Below are 22,069 nucleotides of genomic sequence, written 5' to 3' on the forward strand. Positions count from 1 at the left end.
GGGTTGCGTCACCTTGACGTGCCAAACTTGAGGGGGAGAACAGTCTCGAAAGACCGAGCAAGGGAGCAAGAAGGGAGTGGAAGAGGTTGCGACACCGAGTTGGACACCGAGTCGGATGACGAATTCGACTTCAGATCGGCTGAAGAAGTTGAGGGCGGATCCGCAGAAGAGTCCAAAAGCGGACATAAGGGGAGCAGCCGAAAGAAAGAGCCAAAGCCAACCAAGCATGGGGGAGATGACGCCGTCAAGGGTGAGAAGACCGAAGAAGAGTTGGAGACATCCAACTCGAACGAGAGAGAAAACCGATCGGAGGTAGCCGAGTCGGTTCGGATGTTTGATTTGGGTACATTGAATCAACCAAGGGCCAAGCGGAGAAGAAGGTAGTAGGAGAAGCACCAACACCGCGACAGCAAGGGAGCTGTGAAGGGCCGTGGGAGCAGACAAGCCGACCGGAAGGGTCGAAACGCGCGGAGTCAAACAGGCCGAGGAGCGCGAGTGAGGCGTGGAGCCAGGAGGAACCGGAGCGGTGATCCGGAAGATCCCGAAGAGCCTCAAGTTGAGCTTGAGGGGGAGTGTTGAGAGACAAGCTCAACATCGGCCGGATCTGCTGAGCAAGCCGAGGACCGGATCGGTTGGGACCGATCGGTTAGGCCGGACCGGTGCGTAAAATGGATGCGTAAACCGGTACGCAAACCGGTGCGTAATGAGAGGCCGTATTGGTGCGTAAACCGAAAGGCCGTTAGAGAGATATTCCTCGTAAAGGAATAAATTTGGGAGTGAGTGTCGAGGCTCATTTATGAGCAGTCAAGTACTGTCAGTACTTGTGTCAGCCCGATTGTCAGGTCTTGTATAAAAGGTGCTCACTGAGCACGATGTATGTACAGATTGAGTATTATTTTTGAATTTAGTTCTGTGTGTTCTCTCTCTGTCTCTCCCGCGTACTGTGTATATTCAAGCTCTCCATTAAACCTGCGTATTTTCTCTGTGTTCTTTTTTCTATTGCTTCCGCACATAATCGTTCACATATCTTTTCTCTCCTTTCTATCACACATACACATAATACACATCTCTTCCGTTGCACGAGAATCATATCCGATTCTTTATAGAGATAAACCATGCATTATATACAACAATGATCCACTTGAATGTGTGGAAAGCTTCAAATATCTTGGCCTTGAAGTTGCTTCAAATCATAGATGGAATGAATGTGCCACACGCCGCTTAGAGGCGGGTAAGCAAGCATACTATGCATTTGAGAACACATGCAATCTTGGAGATATTAAGTGTTGGGTCCTCAAGAAATATCTTTTCGACACTTTGGTGACATCGGTTCTTCTCTATGGGTTGGAAGCATGGGGCGTTAGCATACCTAAATTGTTGAGCGGCAAGCTCAACCGGAGCCGGATCGGCTGAATAAGCCGGAGCCGGTAAGCGAGACGGATCGGGCGAAACGGATCGGTATGACGGTGAGCAACCGAACCGGCAAGCAGTGGAGGCCGGGTGCAATCCGTAACCGGAAGTCCAATCGGAAGCCTAGTATAGGATAGACTACTAGGTAGCTATAGTCTCGTAGTAAGTGTCAGATGCTCATGTGAGCATTGAAGTACATGGTACTTCTGTCAGTCCCAAGAGGACTTGTATAAATAGTGCCACTTAGCACAGAGTGCACACAGTGTCTTGATATAATTTTGAAATTGTGTTCTGCTCTCTCTCGCTCTCTCTCTTTGTTGTTCTCTGATTTACGCTTCCGCAAACACTTACGTTTACATGGTATCAGAGCGCGAGGGTTGAGAACCTCTGCTGCAGACATTTACTCTTGAGAAGAAAACCCTAACAGGTCGAAAACAGACACAGTAGAAGACATGGATAGAGGCATGGCTACGTCGCTCCCAGTGGAGAAGCTCGACAGGAGCAACTACGCATCCTGGTCTTACAAGATGCACCAGTACCTGCTTGGACACAGGTACTGGAGTTATGTCGAAGGAGTGAATGATGCGGCGCCCGACTCGGCACACAAGGACTTCTCGGTATGGGAACAGGCGGCAAGCAGGGTGATGTACTGCTTCGCGTCCAGTGTCGGCGATTAGCTGCTCAGCCACATCCGTGATGCCAAGACACCGAAGGATGCTTGGGGGAACCTGAAAAAGGTTTTCGCCGCAAGCACCATTGCCCGGAAGCTGCAAGTCAGACAGGAGTTGAGCAATGTTCGACAGAAGAACATGTCCGTGGCAGACTACACGGGCCGGATAAAGGAGATCTGCAACTCGCTCGCCTTTATCAATGTTACCGTAGAGGAAGACGAGATGGTGCAGGTATGTCTCGGAGGCCTGGCGTCCAAGTTCGGAGCGTTCCGGAGTGCGATGTGTACAAGGGAGAATACCCCCTCATTCTTCGACTTACAGTCGATGCTCCTTGTAGAGGAGAACCACGCCGGTGCATCTACCAGTGCATCCCCGGACAACCGAATGCTGTACACGGGAACGGATCGGCTCCGTGGGCGTGGTGGAAGAGGTGGGTCGGCACGCAATGGAGGCGGCCGGCAAGAGCAGGAACGGAGGCACTATGAGCGTGCCAACAGCAGTTCCGGGACTTCCACAAGCAGGGGGAGTCAAGGCGGTGCTGGAGGCCGGCAAGACAAATCCGCTACGGAATGCTGGTATTGTGGCAAAAAAGGCCACAGGGAAAGCGAGTGCTGGAGAAAGCGTGCCGATTCGGACAAATTCGGATCCGGCAAGACCGGTAAGGATGGCCGGCAAAACTCACACTACGCAAACGGATCAGGAGGATCCGGAACCGGAAAGGCCGGTAAGGGGCCAGCCTTGGTGATGAATCACAAGGCAAACTCAATGAAGAAGACCACTTCCAAAACGGAGGAAGTGTGGTATGTTGATTCCGGCGCATCGAACCACATGACGAGCCACAAAGAGTGGTTCTCCTTTCTGGAGAAATCAGATCAACCAGGAGTAGTCGAAACCGGAGACGACACTCCTCACCCAATCGTGCACGTCGGAGAAGTCCCTCTAAGCCACGTCGGACAGAAAGGGAAGCTGATGAACGTATTACACGTTCCGACAATCACGAAGAACCTGGTGTTCGTCGGTCAGATTGTCGACCAGGGGATGCAGGTGCGGTTTACGCACCTCGGGTGCTTCATTGAGGATGAGAGCGAAGTCATTGCGCAAGGGCGCAGAGACGGGAGGATGTTTATCCTCAACACCAATGACTTTGGCACCGCTCTGTTCGCGAAACGACAGAAGGTCATCTCGGACATCGACCTGTGGCACAAGCGGATAGGCCACGTCAACTACCGGAGGCTTCAAGACCTGCAAACGAAACAAGTCGTTTTCGGTTTGCCGAAGTTCAGCGGCCGGAGAGCCGAAATTTGTGAAGCTTGCCAACTTGGGAAGCAACACCGGCTTCCATTCCCCACCGAACGGAACCGGAGCCGTAACAAGCTCGATTTCATCCATTCGGATGTGTGGGGACCAGCACAAAGTGTAAGCCTTGGCGGGAGCCGATACTTCGTCTCCTTCATCGATGACTATACTCGATATACTTGGATCTACCTCATTGAGCGGAAGAGCGAAGTCTTCGACTATTTCCGGAGCCTCCAGAAGATGGTGGAACGGGAATCGGAGAGGAAGATCAAATGCCTTCGGTCGGATGGCGGAAAGGAATATTTTTCCAGCCAATTCACTAGTTATCTGCAGCAGAAGGGAATTCGGCGAGAGTTCAGCTGCAGATACACACTGGAGCAAAACGATGTGGCCGAAAGGAAGAACCGGACACTCGTCGAAGCGGCAAGGGCAATGCTGGAGGAGAAGAGCATGCCCCGGTTCTACTGGGTGGAGGCGGTCCGGATGGCCGTCTACATACAAAACCGCATTGGTGACAAGGTGTCAGCTCATGAGCTGTATTTCGGGCGCAAGCCGAACTTAAGACACCTTCGGATATTCGGCAACATAACGTATGTGCATGTGCCGGATCCAAAGCGGAGAAAGCTTGATGCAAAATCGGAAAAATGTATCCTAGTTGGCTATGCTCAAGAGCAAAAGGGGTATAAGTGCTATAACCCCCGGACGAAGGAAATCTGAGTTAGCCGGGATGTCGAGTTCGATGAATCGACATCTTGGTACTCCGTACCAACTCCGACTTCCGATCCCGACCCAATGCCGGAAGATCAGGCCAGTGAGCCTGAATCAGCCCTAGCAGAGGATGATGAAGCCGGGACTCAAGATGAGAGTCCGGAATCGTTACGGTTGAGTGGACCGAACGAGTGATTGAGTCGGTTGGACCAGTCGGATGAAGAGACGGCAAGTGGTGGAGACTCTGCCGTGCTCTCCCCGCGCAAGGAACCGAGGAAACGGTTCACGCGCAAAGAGAAGGGGAAGAGGAAGATGCCGGAATTCGAAACCGGCAACGATGAGTCGGATCGGTGCGTATCCGACTCCGGAAAGGAGAAAGGCAGATCTTCGGCAACGAAGACCGAACTAGCCAAGAAGGGCCTCAAATCAGGTGACGGTGCGTTGCGCCGATCAACCCGCCAGAAGGATCCCGTCATGTGGTACGGGTACAATGAATACATGGCGCATCATTATGCGTACATGACTAAGGTGACAGAAGTGCATGAGCCGGAGAGCTACGCAGAAGCGGCAAAGGACGCAAATTGGCGTGCCGCTATGGACGAAGAAATGCGGGCACTCGATGCCAACGAAACTTGGGACCTAGTTGATCCTCCCCGTCACTGTAAACCGATCGGATGCAAGTGGGTGTACAAGGTCAAGTACAACGCCGACGGTTCTGTTAACCGGTACAAAGCCCGGTTAGTGGCAAAGGGATACGCGCAGACCCACGGAATCGACTACGACGAGACCTTCGCTCCTGTGGTGAAGATGACAACGGTTCGTGTGGTACTGGCGATTGCTGCGGCAAGGGGGTGGCATCTTCACCAGATGGATGTGAAGAACGCCTTCCTTCAAGGAGAGCTTGAAGAAGAAGTCTTTATGACTCAGCCCCCCGGATTTCAATCGGAGATGAACAAGTTGGCGGTATGCCGACTGAAGAAGTCGCTTTACGGCTTGAAGCAAGCCCCCCGAGCTTGGAACGCGAAGATCACACACCGGTTGCGTAAGATGGGGTTTTTTGTCTCTAAGTCGGACTCTTCGTTGTTCATCCGGCAAGGCTCTGACGGTTCGGTATGTATACTCTTGTATGTGGATGATTTAGTCATCACCGGACCGGGTCTTCCCGAAATCAACCGCGTCAAGTCCCAGTTGTCGGACACATTCGAAATGAAGGACCTGGGGGACCTTCATTATTTTCTTGGGATCGAAGTGATCCAGACCCCCGATGGCATATTGTTCTCACAATGACATTACATGTTGAATATGCTGTATAAGTTCGGCATGACGGATTGCCGACCTGTCTCCACACCCCTGGACCGGAACCAGAAGCTCCGTCCCAACTCCGGACCGGCCTGCAATGAGAAACGGTTCCGACAGGTTGTCGGAAGCCTGATCTACTTAACCATCACCCGACCCGACATCAGCTATCTGGTCGGCATGGTAAGTCAGTTCATGCAAAAGCCGACCGTGGAGCACCTTCAGTGCGCGCAACGAATATTACGGTATGTCAGCGGCACTAAGGACCAGGGACTGCTATACCGACAAGGTATACCCGAAGAGCTTGTCGGTTACACAGATGCTGACTGGGCCGGCGATGCGTCTTATCGCCGCTCCACTTCCGGATACATGTTCTCCATAGGTAACGCGGCCGTTGCGTGGAGCAGCAAGAAGCAGCCCACAGTGGCTTTGTCAAGCACTGAGGCTGAGTACCGGGCCGCTACCGTTGCCACTTGTGAAGCCATCTGGCTTCGGCGACTGCTGCGAGACCTGCGGATCGAGGTACCGACCCCGATCCCGATTTACTGCGATAACATGAGCAGCCTGCAGCTCGCCAGGAACCCTGTGTTCCATGCACGCACAAAGCACATCGAGGTGCACTACCACTTCGTGCATGAGTGGTTCTTGAGCGGTGAAGTTGACCTACGGTATGTTCATACGGATCGGCAAGTTGCCAACATCTTCACCAAGCCGCTCGGATCGGACAAGTTGCAGCACTTTATCGACATGCTTGCTATTCAACATCTCGACGTGCCGCACTTGAGGGGGAGAAGCAACGGCAAAGTCTCTACCGAAACGGGCAAAGGCCAAGAAACTATTGAACCCGTCGGTAAGAGGAGAGCCGGAAGAAGAGGAGACAAGAAGATGAAGGAAGCCGAGTCGACAAAGGAAGTCGACACATCCGAACAGGTCGGAGCAAGCGGCTGTGAAGAAGAGTTGTGCACTCAGGAAGAGAAGTGCATGTTGTGCGGAGGTCATCACGACGGTACTGACCATGATGCGGAGTCGAATGAAGAATTCGATTTCGGTTCACCAGCTGAAGAAGCCGAGGGAAGCATGGAGAAGGCCAAGACTCGGAAGTGGTCCGATGTGGTGAGAGGCCTGAAGCCGGAAGTCGAATCGGAGTGTACCGATTCGGACAAGAGCTGGGACGAGTCGGAGACAGCTGACTTGGATCAACAGATGGATCTGGATGAGTCGGATCGACTGAAGGCCAAGGGGACACGGACACAGCGGAAGTCGATGCCATCGTGGGAAAACCGACGGATCGGCAAGCGCCGGAGTCACAGCAACGTGAGTGCTAAGATGGGCCTATTGAGCAGACATGCCGACCGAGAGGGTCGAGGCGCGCAGAACCAAAGGGGTCGCGGCAAACGGGACCGGACCGGACGAGGAGCGCGAGCAAGGCGGAGTGACGCCAGGAGAAGTCGGTTGGAAGAACCGACTGCCATAGAGGTCGACACTACGACCCCACCTCAGGTTGAGCTTGAGGGGGAGTGTTGAGCGGCAAGCTCAACCGGAGCCGGATCGGCTGAATAAGCCGGAGCTAGTAAGCGAGACGGATCGGGTGAAACGGATCAGTATGACGGTGAGCAACCGAACCGGCAAGCAGTGGAGGCCGGGTGCAATCCGTAACCGGAAGTCCAATCGGAAGCCTAGTATAGGATAGACTACTAAATAGCTATAGTCTCGTAGTAAGTGTCAGATGCTCGTGTGAGCATTGAAGTACATGGTACTTTTGTCAGTCCCAAGATGACTTGTATAAATAGTGCTACTTAGCACAGAGTGCACACCGTGTCTTGATATAATTTTGAAATTGTGTTCTGCTCTCTCTCTGTCTCTGTCTCTCTCTCTCTCTGTGTTGTTCTCTGTTTTACGCTTCTGCAAACACTTACGTTTACATAAATCTACGTGGAAAGAGTTTGAAAATGTCCAAAAACATTTTCTTACAAAGTTTCTACAAGTTAAGAAACAAACACCCTACACCCCCCTCCTCCCTGAGGCGGGATCGCTTCCCATTGAGATCATGGCCATGGAAAGGGTTGTTCAATACATGCTTAAGGTTCAAAAAAGTCCCTCGCATCGACTTCCTAGAATTGAATGGAAGGCAAGCAAAGAGATCCAAAAGACGCATAAAATCAAAATTTTGTGTTTCGGTTGGATGAGTGTATAGAAAAATGGTTTGGTAGATGGGATGCAAGACACTTGCTTCATGATGCATCACTAGATTCCTCAATAAAGGAGGGCTTTTTGCAACGCCAACGTATCATGACATGGGACAAATGTGGAGACTCACGCTTCACGCTTCACACATTATACCACACATGTTGCACCTAACTACGAAACCATATTCTTTGCGGAACGGGGAAACCTTACACATCGATACATGTTAGAGCCCATCCCGTTATCTGCCATTCGAACCATTGGTTCCATGCGACTTAGCTCACATGCATTGCGATGTGAGACGGGGCGTTGGGGCACAAGTGATGAAGGTGGCCAACTATGTACACTTTGCCCTAAACAAGTTCGAGAGTCTAAGTATCACACTTTGATACAATGCTCTACCTTTGATCATATTCGACCATGCTTTCCACATCTCTTCGACCGGGCCCAATCCTTGCACGAATTTCTCTCATAACCACAATGTGCACTCTCGATTGCAACATTCATTGGTAAAGTTCTTGAACATCGAGAATCGCTACTCACTTTCGCACGTATCACGTGAAATGTAATATTTGTGGTCTCATAGATCATATTTGACCTCCGAAGACGATAATATAATCTATCTATATATTTATCTCTCTCTCTACTAAGTGTTTGTGTTTGTGCTTGTGTCTATGTCTCTACATATTCTATTCATGCCCATGCTTGTGTCTACGTGTGTGCGTGTGTCTGTGTTTGTGCCCACATTCGTGTCCATTTCTCTTTATGTGTACGTGTGTGTCTGTGTTGTGCTAGTTAAAAAGGAGTATGCGTGTTCTTGTGAAAGGCAATGAATTTTGTTTTCAACCGTCAAGGTTAGGAGATGAATCTATAAAGCTTGAAAGAGGACATTGTTCTTGATCTTGAACTAATAACATGATAATAGGCTGTGAAAAGTGAAATGTTTAAGCCTTATGATGGGGAAAAAAGTGTTATTAAAACCAAAAACATGAATGCACTTTTATTGTTTTGTACATTAGATGTGTTGATAAAGTTTGAGAGTATCAAATTGAAACAAAAAATACGTCTAACAACAATTATAAGAGTTGAGACTTGAACCCATGATTCAAACAAAGTGCAAGTTCTACCCCATGTAAGTCTTTCTATTTGGCATTAGAGGAGAAATTTGAAAAAACAATACCACATGCATGATATGAGTCACCTCTCAACCATCCAACATTTAGTCATCTTCCCCTGTGCTATGGCCTTTTCCCTAGGTTCCCCATGTGGCTATTTCTTATGAGGTATGAATACTGTTTGGACTACTTTCGTCCTCACAAATTGTGGAATTATTAGGGGTCTTGTTGATACTTTCCACTCTTCATATATTTGTTTGTCATATGGTAAAAAGCATGTTTAATATGGAATTATGACACAATGCAAACTTGTGTCAATTGTAAATCTATGAATGTGTTGTTATTGATGTTAGGAGAAAGATGATCTTATTAGGTTTGGCTAACAACAAAATCACATGGCGTGCTATTTGTTTCTTGTGAATGCATGATTGAGCTAAGAACAAAATGCAACGAACAATGGTAGCCCAAGTCATGGGTGAGCAAAAATTTGGACTTCCTCATCCACCAATGACGCATATATGGAACTTGAAATTAGGTCTTGCAAGTCCTTTATTGATAAACAAAATCAACGATATTAGATTTGTACATAATTACATTCTTGCATGTAGTCAAAAAACTGATATTCGATTCTTACATTCTTGTATGCCATCAAGAACAATTCATAGTCAGTCATGGGTCCATCAACAAAAGTATTTATGTTGTAATATAAATATCAAATCATATTACTTAATAGAATCTTTATTGGACCCTATTAGTATGAATGCTTTGAAAATGACATTTTCGAATTGATTATCTGACATAATAAAAGTTATGAAAGCATCCACGTATTCAAGAAATTTCACTACACAATCATGAGGATCAAACATACTCCCTTTATTGATCCAATTTTGCTTATCTTAGTCAAATATTATCCTTGGTAAATTTGGTTACAATGAAACCAGTAAAAAGAGATTTTATTTATGGGATTTAAATTTGAGTAGATTCTACTCCTCTACAATCTTTCAAATATGTAATTCAATTTTATGATGGTCTTTGGTTTGTTTCCCCGATAAAAAATCCAATAATATCATAATCTCCAAAATAAACCCAATCGTGTCATCCATGTAGTTTGTAGAAAATGATTGGTTCATACCATAAGATCATCCAACCAGACTCATCTTAATAACATCTATAACTCTTTTAATTTAAGTTCTATTTTTACTTTATATTATTTTAGTTCTGATGATTGGATAAATACCAATTTTGTTGTAAACCAAGTGTCTCATGGGCCAATTTTGGCCTTAAGAAGACGTTAATATATCTTTCTTTCTTTCTTTCTGTTAATGCTATCATAATGTCATGCTTCAGAATTTGATTCTTTATGTTCATATTTATATAATTTTAACCACAACAATCCACTTCATAGTTGGTTTTCTCATAATGGGGTTTCAACTCTCAATCATACTTGTACTTGTACCACATTAATGAATGATACCACATGATGGATAAGGTTCATCCCGGGAGTTTATATTGATACAATATTAATGAATGATATGATACAAAACATATAAGGTCCATCTGGAATTTCTTTTCTCTTAGCCTAGGATTCGCTTAGTTGTGGCAAACCAAGAGTGGGTGTGCAAATTAAGCTCATGACCTTTCTGGCTTAGAAGAATATGAACTAATCTACAAACCTCCCTATAGCACTGACATCGGTTTGGAAGAAACAAATTTTTCAAAAGCATATTCTCACCTTACACCAAACTAGTGAATTAATTCCCCCCTTGATTCGACCTTGTTCACAATGTTATTTACAAGATTTGAAACCATCAATGTCTTCTTTTTGAAGGTGCAAAGACCTTTATATAGCCTCCATCTTGAGAATGGCATCACATCAATTGAAGTCCACAACCCATCGTTGAACAACTTCAACAACTGACATCAATTCTTTTGACATTCTCCTGCATTCTTTCTAATAGCCTAGATGTTTTCAGCATCTTCTTGCATGCCATCCATAGCATAAAGGTTAACCATACATACATATGCTGCAACATCATTGCTATCTAGTTGCACGGCATTTCTAAATGCAAATTTCCCAAGTTTCACATTTCCCCATATCCGGCATGCACATAGAAGTGCACTCCAAACCGGAGAATAATCAGTAGAGGGCATCTTTCTAATCACGTCCATTGCTAGGTTAAAGTGTCCAGCCCGACCAAAAAGGTCTACCATGCAAGTATGATGCTCTGGTCCTGGAATAATCCCATACATCTTGCTCATACTTGCAAAGTAAACTTGACCCTCATTCACTAGACCCTCATGATTACACGCGCTCAATACAGAAAGGAAAGTTATGGCATTCGGTCGTATGCCATCATGTTGCATCTTCTCGTAACAAGTTAGAACCTTTTCACATTGTCCATTGAAAGCATATCCGGACATTAGTGTGGACCATGATACTATATCTCGAAAAAGAAGCTCGTCGACTACTTGTTGTGCCTTCTCCAGAAGGCCACATTTAGCATACATATCCACCAAAGCATTGCCGAGTGGAATATTATTATTTTCTAATAGCAAACCCCTTCTGAGAATCTCCACATGGATTTGCTTTCCTTTGCCAATTTCTCCACTGGTCCCACAAGCCTTTAACATGCTAGAGAAAGTGATTGCATCTGGAGAGAGAGACTCTTGTCGCATCCTTTGAAAAGAATTCAATGCATACTCACTGTGCCCATCTTGAACATACCCTGCTATCAATGCATTCCAAGCAACAACATCACGTACAGGAAGCTCATCAAGAACTTGTTGTGCTCGTGCCATTGCACCACATTTCACATACAGATCCATCAAAGCCGTAGCAAGCATAACATTGCTTCCTAAATAACAACCTTCAGCAACGACCTCATCATGGATAAGTTTTCCCTTGTCAAAAGCTCCTATGCTACAACAGCCCTTCAAGATGCAAGAAAAAGTGGTCGCATTAGGAGAGATCCCCTCTCTTTGCATCCTTTCGAAACAATTTAATGCTTCCTCCCCCTGCAACCTATGCACATATCCAGCTATTAATGCATTCCAACATATCACATTCCGCACTGGAAGTCCATCGAGCAACTGTTGTGCTTTGTTTAATGCACCACATTTGGCATATGTATCCACCAATGCGGTACCAATCGCAATATCTGTCACCGTAAATATCTTGCCTGTAATCTTGACATGAATCTGTTTAGCTTTATTAAGTGCCCTGGAGCTGCCACATGCCTTCAAGATGTTTGGGAAAGTGACCATATCCGGAGAGAGACCATCACATTGCATCCTATGGAAACAATTTAGTGCATCTTCACAGAGTTCCAGGTGAGTATATCCAGTAATTAATGCATTCCACAATACGACTGACCTAACTGACAGCCCATCAAACACTTTTTGTGCTTTTTGTAGTGCACCACATTTAGCGTACATGTCCACTAAAGCAGTATTGAGCACAATGTTATCTTGCAAAATCCCATTATCAACGATATGATCATGAATTTCGATGCCCTTGTCAAGAGACATCGTGATTCCACAAGCCTTCAATACGGATGAGAAAGTGATGGCATCAGGAGAAATACTCTCATCTCTCATTAATCTGAAACATTTCAAAGCTTCTTCGCCCATCCCTTGCTGAGTATATCCAGCAATAAGCGTGGACCAAGTGACAACATTTCGAACCTGAAGCCCTATAAGCACTTCCCAAGCTTTTCCCAATGCACCACACTTAGCATACATGTTCACCAAAGCATTTCCCAGCTCAATATGCTTTTCCAAAAGGCCTTTTCTCACAATCTCATCATGAATTTCTTTACCCTTGTCAACATCTGATAGGCTTATGCATGCCTTGAGAATGCAAAGGAAAGTAACAATATCTGGAGAAATGCCATGATGTTGCATGTATTGAAAGCATTTCAATGCTTCTTCACCTTTGCCTTGTTTTGCATATCCTGAAATCAATGCATTCCAAACGACTACATTCTGAATAGGAAGCTTTTCTATCACATCTTTAGCTTTTTCGAATGCACAACATTGCACGTACATATTGATCAAACAACATGCCACATAAGGGTTCTTCTTAAAGAAATCCTTGTTGCTGATTAAAGCATGGATTTTTGTACCTTTACAAAGATCTTTCTCTTTAGCACATGCTTTAAGCATATCCATATAAACCGTATCTTCCTGCTTCTTTTCATGTCTATGACCATGGCCAGATCTACTACTGATGAGAATCTCTTTCACATTTGTACATGATGATTTCCCTGTTCTCTTCAACATTAATACCACCACATTATCAGTAATTCGTCTGTGTTCACCATCACCATGGCATCAGACTGTAAACCCATAAAGATTTCACTGAGTAGTAGTTGAGGTTTGTGTATATGCCTTCATCTCTGGAGCGATTCGTGTTCCATAAGACGAAGAAGAATCTCTTGTCATATGCTTTAGTTTGAACTGTGACATTAATACACAGAGAGGCAGAGGACACGTGAGCACCAAGTCCATGCATCATCTTGGCCAAACTATAGTCTGCCGACCTCCCACTCACTTGCACAGAGAGAGAGAGAGAGAGTGGGGAAAACGCAAAGTTTGGGAGATGTTGGAGAAGGAAAAACACTATTTTTTATGTATCTTCTTGCTACGGTGTCCGTTTCCTTTGTTCTTTGGCTTGTTTCGAAGCTTGCGCGGAGAGCTTTCTAAAGAGTATCTGCACGTATCATTTGGGAGTCTTCGTAGAACGCTACGAGTAAAAATTCAAATCGGTTGCATGCATCTCATGATCGCTTGCTTTGACTCCTTCTCCAACACAATTACTTGTAAGTGAGCTCTTTCCTAAATCTTGTCATATGGATGATAGTGTTTTCATGAATATGGATGAGTCTCCAAATTCTGCAAAGGATGCATGCATGGTTGAGTCAGTTTCGAGCCCAAGAGGGGATGATAAAAGAAAACGATGTATTGGAGAAAATAGTAATGACATGTCTTATGTTGATGCAATGCGAGAAGATGATATTCAGAAAGATGATAGTCATTGGGAACATTTAAGATGCATGGAAAATATATTAATGGAAGATTGTATAAGGGAGAATGTGAAAGTTGCTGAGGAGTTTGTTGACGATGACGTGGCTAAGGTAGAAATTGATAATAAGGAGTTTTTGGGCTCATTTGCTAATTTCTGTGATAAAGGGGTCATATTGTTTTTCACGGGGAAGATACCTTTCCTTTGGAGGGTCAAACAATGGTTATGTGGGATTTTACAAGTTGATTGTGTTCAGGATGTTTATGCCGGTCCACGTGGATTTTATGAGGTTGTTTTGGTATCACAAGAGTATAAAGAGAAATTACTAAATAAATTGCCAGTTTTTTATGAAAAAAGTTTGGTTCATATTGTTCTGTGGAGGCCACTAGTGGAATACCAAGATATATTAAAGCAAGCATGTCCCGTATGGGTTGAGGTAGAGTGCACATATTTAGTGGTTTGGCCAATATTACGGTCTGCAATGGAAAAGTTGGGAAAGATCTTGGTGTCTCCTAGTGCTAATGCTCAAAATCGATATCGAATGTGTATTCTTTGGAATATTGCTATAAAGAGGCCAAGTTGTTTACAGATTGCATGCTCTGGTATGCCACCTATGTATTTTCAACTTAAATGGGGTACATTTGCAGGACATTGTTTCCATTGTGGTGTGTTGGGGCATTTTATGGTTGAGTGTCCTCAAAAAAGAAATAATGTAGTGGAGGTGGTACATGAAGAGCCTACAAATCATGATCAGATTCAAACTTTGACAATTTCAGAGCAAACAAAGGAACCACAAATTGTGAATGAGAAGGATGGAAAGACTCTAGAGGACGAAGGACAATGGTCAATAGTTTTTGGAAAGATGAAGAAGTCTAATAAGAATGTTGGACATAATGTATCTATGGAGAAGGGCACACAGATTCAACAAACAAATCCCATGCGGAATAAACCATGGGCTCGTCAAGAGGAATATCCAAAGAAATTATCTTTTGATAATAAAGGTAATTTGTATGTTCCTTGGAATAAACGGAAATCGGTGCCTCGTTCACATGAGGAGCCATCAGGGTCTGGAGTTTTGCATTCTCATAGTAATTCATATGCAATCTTAGGGGATTTATTTCAGGATATGGCAGAAACATTAGCAGTGATGGAGAAAGAGATTTCTCGAATAAAAGGAAAAAATAAAGTATGAAGACCACCACATGGAATGTGAGGGGTTTGTGTTCTAGATTTAGAATGCATGAGGTTTGGAGGATTGTGTTAAGTGAGCAATGGGATGTTTTATGTGCAGTAGAGCATAAAGATCATCGTAATGCTGGTTTAATTAGTTGTTCTAAGGGTTATACATTATGTTATGCTGGCAAGGTTCATGGGGATTATTCTGGGATTGTCATGTTTATAAGAGATAAATTTCACCCAAAAGTAATTGTTTCAGATGAATTTGGAAGATTTATTGTGGTAGAGATATGTTATGAAGGACAAGTTCTTTGGTTAGTTGGTGTGTATGCACCGAATGTTTCACCAGAACGAAAGTTGTTATGGAGATCTCTGACCTCGATGCTCGATAATGGTAGACCCGATTTATTGATGGGAGATTTTAATGTTTGTTGTGAGAAAAATCAATTAACATCCATCCACTCTATTATGGATGGACTAGAGGCTCAAGAATGGGGAGATTTTGAGACTGAAATCATGTTAAGGGATGTACGGAAGTGGATTAAGGGAGATGAACCTGGTTATACCTTTCAATCAGCTCAATATAAGGATACTTGGAGTAGGTTGAATCAAATGTATGTGTTAGCCAGCCGAGCCGGCAAGGAGTGGAGGACAGTCCAGAATATGAAAGGGCAAGAATAATCGGAAGCTGTTATTAGGATATTAAGTAATTAAGTAGATTTTAGAGAAGTGAACGAACGGAACGGAATTGCTATGCCGATCCGGATCCGGACCGGTTCATATTAGTGTGCCGGTTGGCACCGTTTGTATGCAGAATCGATGATCTATAAAAAGGCCGGTTACATTGTAAATGACGACAGATAATTAAGAAAGCTCTATTTTCTTATCTCTGTGTATTGATTACCGTTCTGTGCTAATTACTGTCTATCTTACGCATGTATTAAGATTATGGGATATGTTGCTTAAGTAACTGATTAAGGTTTGATTAATTGTCGGTCTAACTCTGTTTCACCGTAACACCCTTTGGTGAAGTGTCTTCTGTAGACACCCTGTGTTAGGCTATTGTCTAGCCCCAATGAGTAACACAGTTTTTGGCGACCACGATTCCTGCATAAGTGCAGCAAACAACGGTGGGAATGGATGACTAAACCAGCGAGCGGACCAGTTACGGATCGAGCAAGGAGACTCGCTGAGTGGCTACGGAAGCGAGAGGCCTTCCAGCAGGTGGCGGAAGAAAATCGTTTGGATCAATCATTTTCCAAAGTGATCCGGCGAGTGGCCGAGGAGTCACTCCGTTTGCAACAAGATTTCCACCCCGACGAAGGAAGCAGCTTAAGTAGTCTTTGGGAAACAGAATCCCTTCTGCAGGCATTAGTTGTAGGAGACGACGATTCAGAACCATTTTCGGCCTTTGAATCAGACTCAGACGGCAAATATAGCGGTCATTCTAATTACCACAGCAGTCACGACACCCCAGACGAACCGGCGGACGAGGAATCGGATACCTTACCGACACCGGAACCAGAATTGACAGAGCTGGAAGCCACAGACCAGCCAAGGACTGAGCAAACCCCAACACCCAAAGCAGAGAAGGAAAGACCTCCGACAGAGGAGGAGGAGAGACCTCCGACACCACCAGCCTGTGTTCCAACACCGGACGATGACATGCCGTTTCAATATCCCAAGTACCGGGATGATCCGGACGCAGAGGCCCACATCTATGCATTTTAGCAGACTTGGGAAGTGAATCATGTGTCACAACACTTAACCACAGCCGAAGCAAAATGCTCCAAGATGGTGGAGTTTGGCATGACCCTGGAAGGGCCCGCCGCCAGATGGAGCCTGACGCAAGATCCCAATACCATCACGATGTTTGAGGCCTTGAAAACTAAATTCTTACACTTTTTTCACAAAGAGGTGGATTAGCGGGAAATGGTCGGCCTATTTTATACCATCAGGCAGGAGCCCACGGAGAACATTCAACAATTTGTAATCCGATTCTAGAGAATGCACAACCAGCTCAATCGGGCACCATCGGAGGAAGAGACTAAGGTGATATTCCTAGCAGCACTCCGGGAACCCCTGCGAACAGTGTGCACAGTCATTGATTTCCACACGAGTTCCGTCAACCAGGTCATAGACCGAGTCAGGGAAATGGAAAACTCCAGCTCGTGGCTGATGATGGGGGCACTCCAACGAACGTTACCAACTGATGAAGACCTCCGCTTTCGACAAGCAATTCAATGTACGACTTGCTTGAATGCCGGACACTCCGCGCTAGAGTGCACCATGCGTTCTCAATGCTTGCTTTGCCATTCTAGAAACCACACAATGGATCGGTGCGAGTATAACTTGCTGAATCGGCAAGCACCACCGGTCCGGCAAATCAAAGCATAGAGCAACCAGGAGGAGGAAGAAGAATGCTAGCAGCGAGAGGAGCGTTACTAGTTGGCACAAGATGTCCGGTACGATGATTGGAGAAACGCTTATGACTGCGACCGGTATGATAGATATGATAGATATCGGGACTATAATGGGGAACGGAATGAGCGATACAACCGGAATCACTCCCCCGGTTACAACCCCCAAAGGGAGGACTATGGAAAGTATGACAACCGGCTCCAACAGGATTTCTAGAACAAAAAAGCATTTCAACAAAAAACTGCATTTCAATAAAAAAGGGGCTCACCAACGAGAACCGGAACAGGGTACATCAAGTAACCAACCGGACCAAGGCCAAGCACTTATAACAGAATCTCAACCAGGGGCCGAGGCGAAAGCAGAATCCAGCAACACCCGAAAGGCATACTACTACTATTGCCGACAAGAGGGACACTATAGTAACCAATGTCCGGCGAAAAGCTACGATAAGCGACCAACGGTAAACATGGTGGTAGCATAGGTCGCGGACATACAACAAGTGACCACGAGGGCAAAAGGAAAAGCGATGGAGTGGGAAACCCAAGAAGCCATCCGGAAGCAGGCCATCGAATGGTTAAAGAAGGCAAATGAGCAGAATGTGGAAGAACTGGAACAACAAAAGGAGAATCTAGAGGAGCCAACTGGCAATACGCCAGGCAAAAAACCCAACATGGCAGGCGTTGCAAGAATGCCGAATCACGCTGCCATTAGGTCGGCTATTGCAGTTAGTACCTCTGTTTACGGAAGGACTGAAAACGGGAATGACTGCGGTCGGCATGCCACCGGCTCCGACATTCTTTTCTAATCCGGAGGAAGGACTGACGGTAGTGGACACAAGCAGTCTGGCTATCACAACCATCGTCAAGGGACGAGACCTACCCGGAACAATTATAGATGGAGGATTCGACGTGAATGTGATTAGCCTCCGAACGTGTAATACCCTCATAATCTAGGACTGGGAACCGTGTCCGTTTTGGCTCCGGATGGTGGACACAAGTTCGGTAAGACCTACCGTATTGATACGAGATTTGGAAGTGACTATCGGACGTCACACATTCCGCATTTCGGCAGTAGTTCTCCAGCTCAATGCACAAGGGGCATACCCACTGTTGTTGGGCTGACCATGGTTAAAAACAGCGCACATCAAGCAAAACTAGCGGAAAAACATAATCACTTTCCAGCGCGGCAAAGTGAAAGTACGAGTACTTACACAACCACATTCGAGGACCGGCAAGGAGCTGACACCGATGTATGCGGAATGTGTCAAAATGCTTGAAGGATTGGTTGATGAAGAGGTCGATCAGTACTTACAGGAGAATCCAAAAGTTGTACCCTTATTTGAAGTTGATGTCGCCAAAGCAGTGGCACCATATATAATACAACCATAGGATGCCGATGAAGAACCAGAAAAAGAAGCCATCAGAGAGTTTTGACATGCGCAGGAAGCTTTGGAGAAGGAATTGGCAGTATCCCAACGCGTAAAAGCCTCTCAGCTAGAAGAGGTAAACTTAGGCACTGCAGAAGACGCAAGACCGGTTCACATCGCCAAAGAAATGATTCCCGAAAGGAAGACGGCAACAATCACCTTATTAAAGGAGTTCCGGGACGTGTTCGCGTGGTCTTACGAGGACATGCGGGGGCTAGATCCTCAATTGTATCAACACTAGATACATCTGAGTAAGGATGCCAAGCCGGTGGCGCAACGGTGCTACTGGATGAACCCTAAATATGCAGCCAAAGTAAAGGACAAAATCGACAAATTGTTATGGGTAGGGTTCATCCAACCGGTCAAAAAGGCGACATGGCTGAGCCCAATAGTCGTCGTACCAAAAAAGAACGGAAAAATCCAAGTATGTGTTGACTACCGGAAATTGAATGCGGCAACGGTAACCGATGCCTTCCCACTCCCTTTTACGGATGGAGTCCTGGATGCCATAGACGGTCACGAAGTTTATAGTTTCTTGGACGGGTTCAATAGCTACAATCAGATCCGGATGCACCCCGACGACCAGAGAAAACCGCTTTTGTTACCGAATGGGTAGTATTTGTCGCTGTAGTCATGATGTTCGGACTTAAAATAGCGCCGACAACCTTTCAGCGGATAATCATGGAGATTTTTGGAGAATTTATTCCAGCATTCATGCAGGTGTTCCTAGACGATTTTGCCGTGTACAGCCAGGAAGGGGACCACCTCCAATACCTCCGACTATGTCTTGAGAAATGTAGGGTTTATTGGTTAAGCCGTAACCCGGCGAAATGCGTGTTCAGTGTGTCAAGCGGTGCATTACTAGGCCACATCGTTATCAAGGACGGTATTGTAGTAGACCCGGACAAGGTCAAAGCAATTTTGGAGGCACCGGCACCCACCACGGTGAAAGCATTGAGTCGGTTCCTAGGACAAATCCGGTGGCATGGCCGGATGCTCTGATATCTAGCAGACCTGGCCACACCATTGCATGTCGTAGTGCACCGGACACCGTTTCAATGGATGGACACAAAAGAGAAGGCTTACCGGGCATTAAAAGTACTACTATCACAAGCATCGGTGGTGCAACCTCCGGATTGGTCTAAAGAATTCCACGTATTCATAGACGCATCCGACATAGCAATAAGGAGTGCATTAATGCAGCTTACCAAACCCAAGTGGTACCGGCCCGTGTATTATGCCAGCCGGAAGTTGTCCCAGGCGGAACGTAATTACTCTACGATGGAAAGAGAAGCCTTGGGCATGATCTATAGCGTCACCAAGTTCCGACACTATCTATTGGGGAGGAAATTTTCCTTTCATGTAGATCATTCGGCGCTACTTTACTTGGTCTTGAAAGCATCACTCACTGGTAAGCTGGCCTGGTGGACGCTATTATTACAGGAATTTGAGTTCGAGATATTTCACCGGCCATGCATACAACATGCGGTTGCGGATTATTTGAGCCGGTTAGACTCCAGAGAAACTGGTGACGGAGTCGTAGACGAATTTCCGAACGCAGACTTGTTTAGGGTCACAGACGAAACGACAACAGATGGTACGATCGCCGAGGAGGACAAGTGGCTCACTAACATGAACCAATTCCTGAGCACTGGATTACCTCCAAAGGAGATGAACAGAGACGAGCGGGAAAGATTACCTGTACAAAGCCGACACTTGTGCCTACTATAGGATACATTGTACCATAAAGGCACGGATGGCATATGGCGGCGCGCGGTGCGCAGCAACAAGAAAGACCAAATACTGCGTGAAGCACACTGTGGCGTTACCGGAGGGAATTATGTTGGGGACGCTACAGCAAGGAAAATATGGCAGAGTGGCCTATGGTGGCCAACAACATTAAAAGACGTCGTCCGGTATGCTAAAGAATGTGATTTGTGTCAGCGGATGGGGCAACCAACGGAACAGGCAAGAATGCCTCACCAGACGGTGTTGCCATTGGAACCATTTCAAAAATGGGGGCTGAACTTCGTCGGCCCATTTTAACCACCAGCAATGAGAACCGATACGTGATTGTCGCTACGGACTACTGCACCAAGTGGGTGGAGGCCAAAGCACTGCGAGACAACACCGCGACATCCATGACAAAGTTTTTATATGAATATATCTAGTGCTGGTATGGATGTCTAATCGAGCTAATCAGCGACCAAGGTGGGCATTTCCTAGGACAAGTGGTGGAGAGCTTGACGACATTCTATGCGGTGGTGCACAAGTGAAGCACTCCGTATTATCTGCAAGCCAACGGATTAGCCGAATCCACAAATAAGACACTACAAAACATCCTCCGGAAAATCGTCAATGGGAACTAGACGGATTGGGATACAAAGCTGCACAGTGCACTCTGGGCCTACCAGAGAGCATATAAGACAAGTATCCGGACAACGCCTTTCCGATTGGCATTCGGATTGGAAGCAGTAATGCCGATCGAATTCCAGGTTCCTAGTTTACAATTACAGGTTAGGGAACGCCTGAACGAGAAGGAGTCGGAAACAATCCGGCTTGCAGCACTATGTGAACTGGAGGAACACCAGATAGCCAGCCTGATGCACATGGAACTGGAGCAACGGAGAAGGAAAGCGTTCGTCAATCGACACCGGAAAGGTAACGAAAAAAGGTTCGGGATCGGCAAGCCGGTACTTGTATTCCAGACCCGGATGGGTAAGATGCCGGGGAAGCTACGGTTTCGGTGGACCGGATCATATTGGATTACACAAGAGTTCAACGGTTCTTACTAGCTAGGGACAGTCGCCGGCGAAGTTATGGGTAAATGGGTAAATGGGTTTTGACTCAAACCATACTATGGACCCATGCCAAGGAACCCGTTTGATTAGACAAAGGTTGACACCGCACCGGACACCGGTAAGCACGATGAGACGATAACCGGTCATGAAATCGGCAAGCACAATCCGGAGAAGGGTCCGTTTGGGCCGGATACATATTAACAAGATCGAAAAAAATAAAATAAAATAAAATCGAATCAAACCCAAACTATGCGATGGCGAGGAGCGAACGACCACATGCAATGAAAAGGAGGGGTGAACGGTGTCGTGTGAATCTTCACACACTATGTAAAAAAATAATGAAATAATTATTATAGATTAGATTACTAGCTTACTATAGAAAGATGGATATACTCAAGAGCTTCAAAATGTATTTTACTATATACAAAATGGAGAAATACATATCAAGTTATGTGAAAATAAAGTTTGAGAAGATAGGGAAATTAGAACTATCCCACATAGATAGGAAAGTTAAGGCCCTGGCTATATAAACACCTTGAGCT

At 45.8% G+C, this 22,069-nt stretch overlaps 1 protein-coding gene across 1 annotated transcript; it reads right to left on the minus strand.

Moving 5' to 3' along the window:
- Positions 1 to 10,639: 10,639 nt before the first annotated feature.
- Positions 10,640 to 12,961, minus strand: LOC147866286 (pentatricopeptide repeat-containing protein At2g03380, mitochondrial-like). The gene has a single exon (XM_087316734.1). It carries the CDS (start codon positions 12,959 to 12,961, stop codon positions 10,640 to 10,642), a length of 2,322 nt encoding a protein of 773 aa, XP_087172860.1.
- Positions 12,962 to 22,069: the final 9,108 nt, after the last annotated feature.

The sequence above is a fragment of the Azolla caroliniana genome, unplaced genomic scaffold (genome assembly GCF_043228905.1).
Source record: "Azolla caroliniana isolate FFs.n. ecotype wild unplaced genomic scaffold, voAzoCaro1.0.p SCAF_3, whole genome shotgun sequence".
NCBI lineage: Eukaryota > Viridiplantae > Streptophyta > Polypodiopsida > Salviniales > Salviniaceae > Azolla > Azolla caroliniana.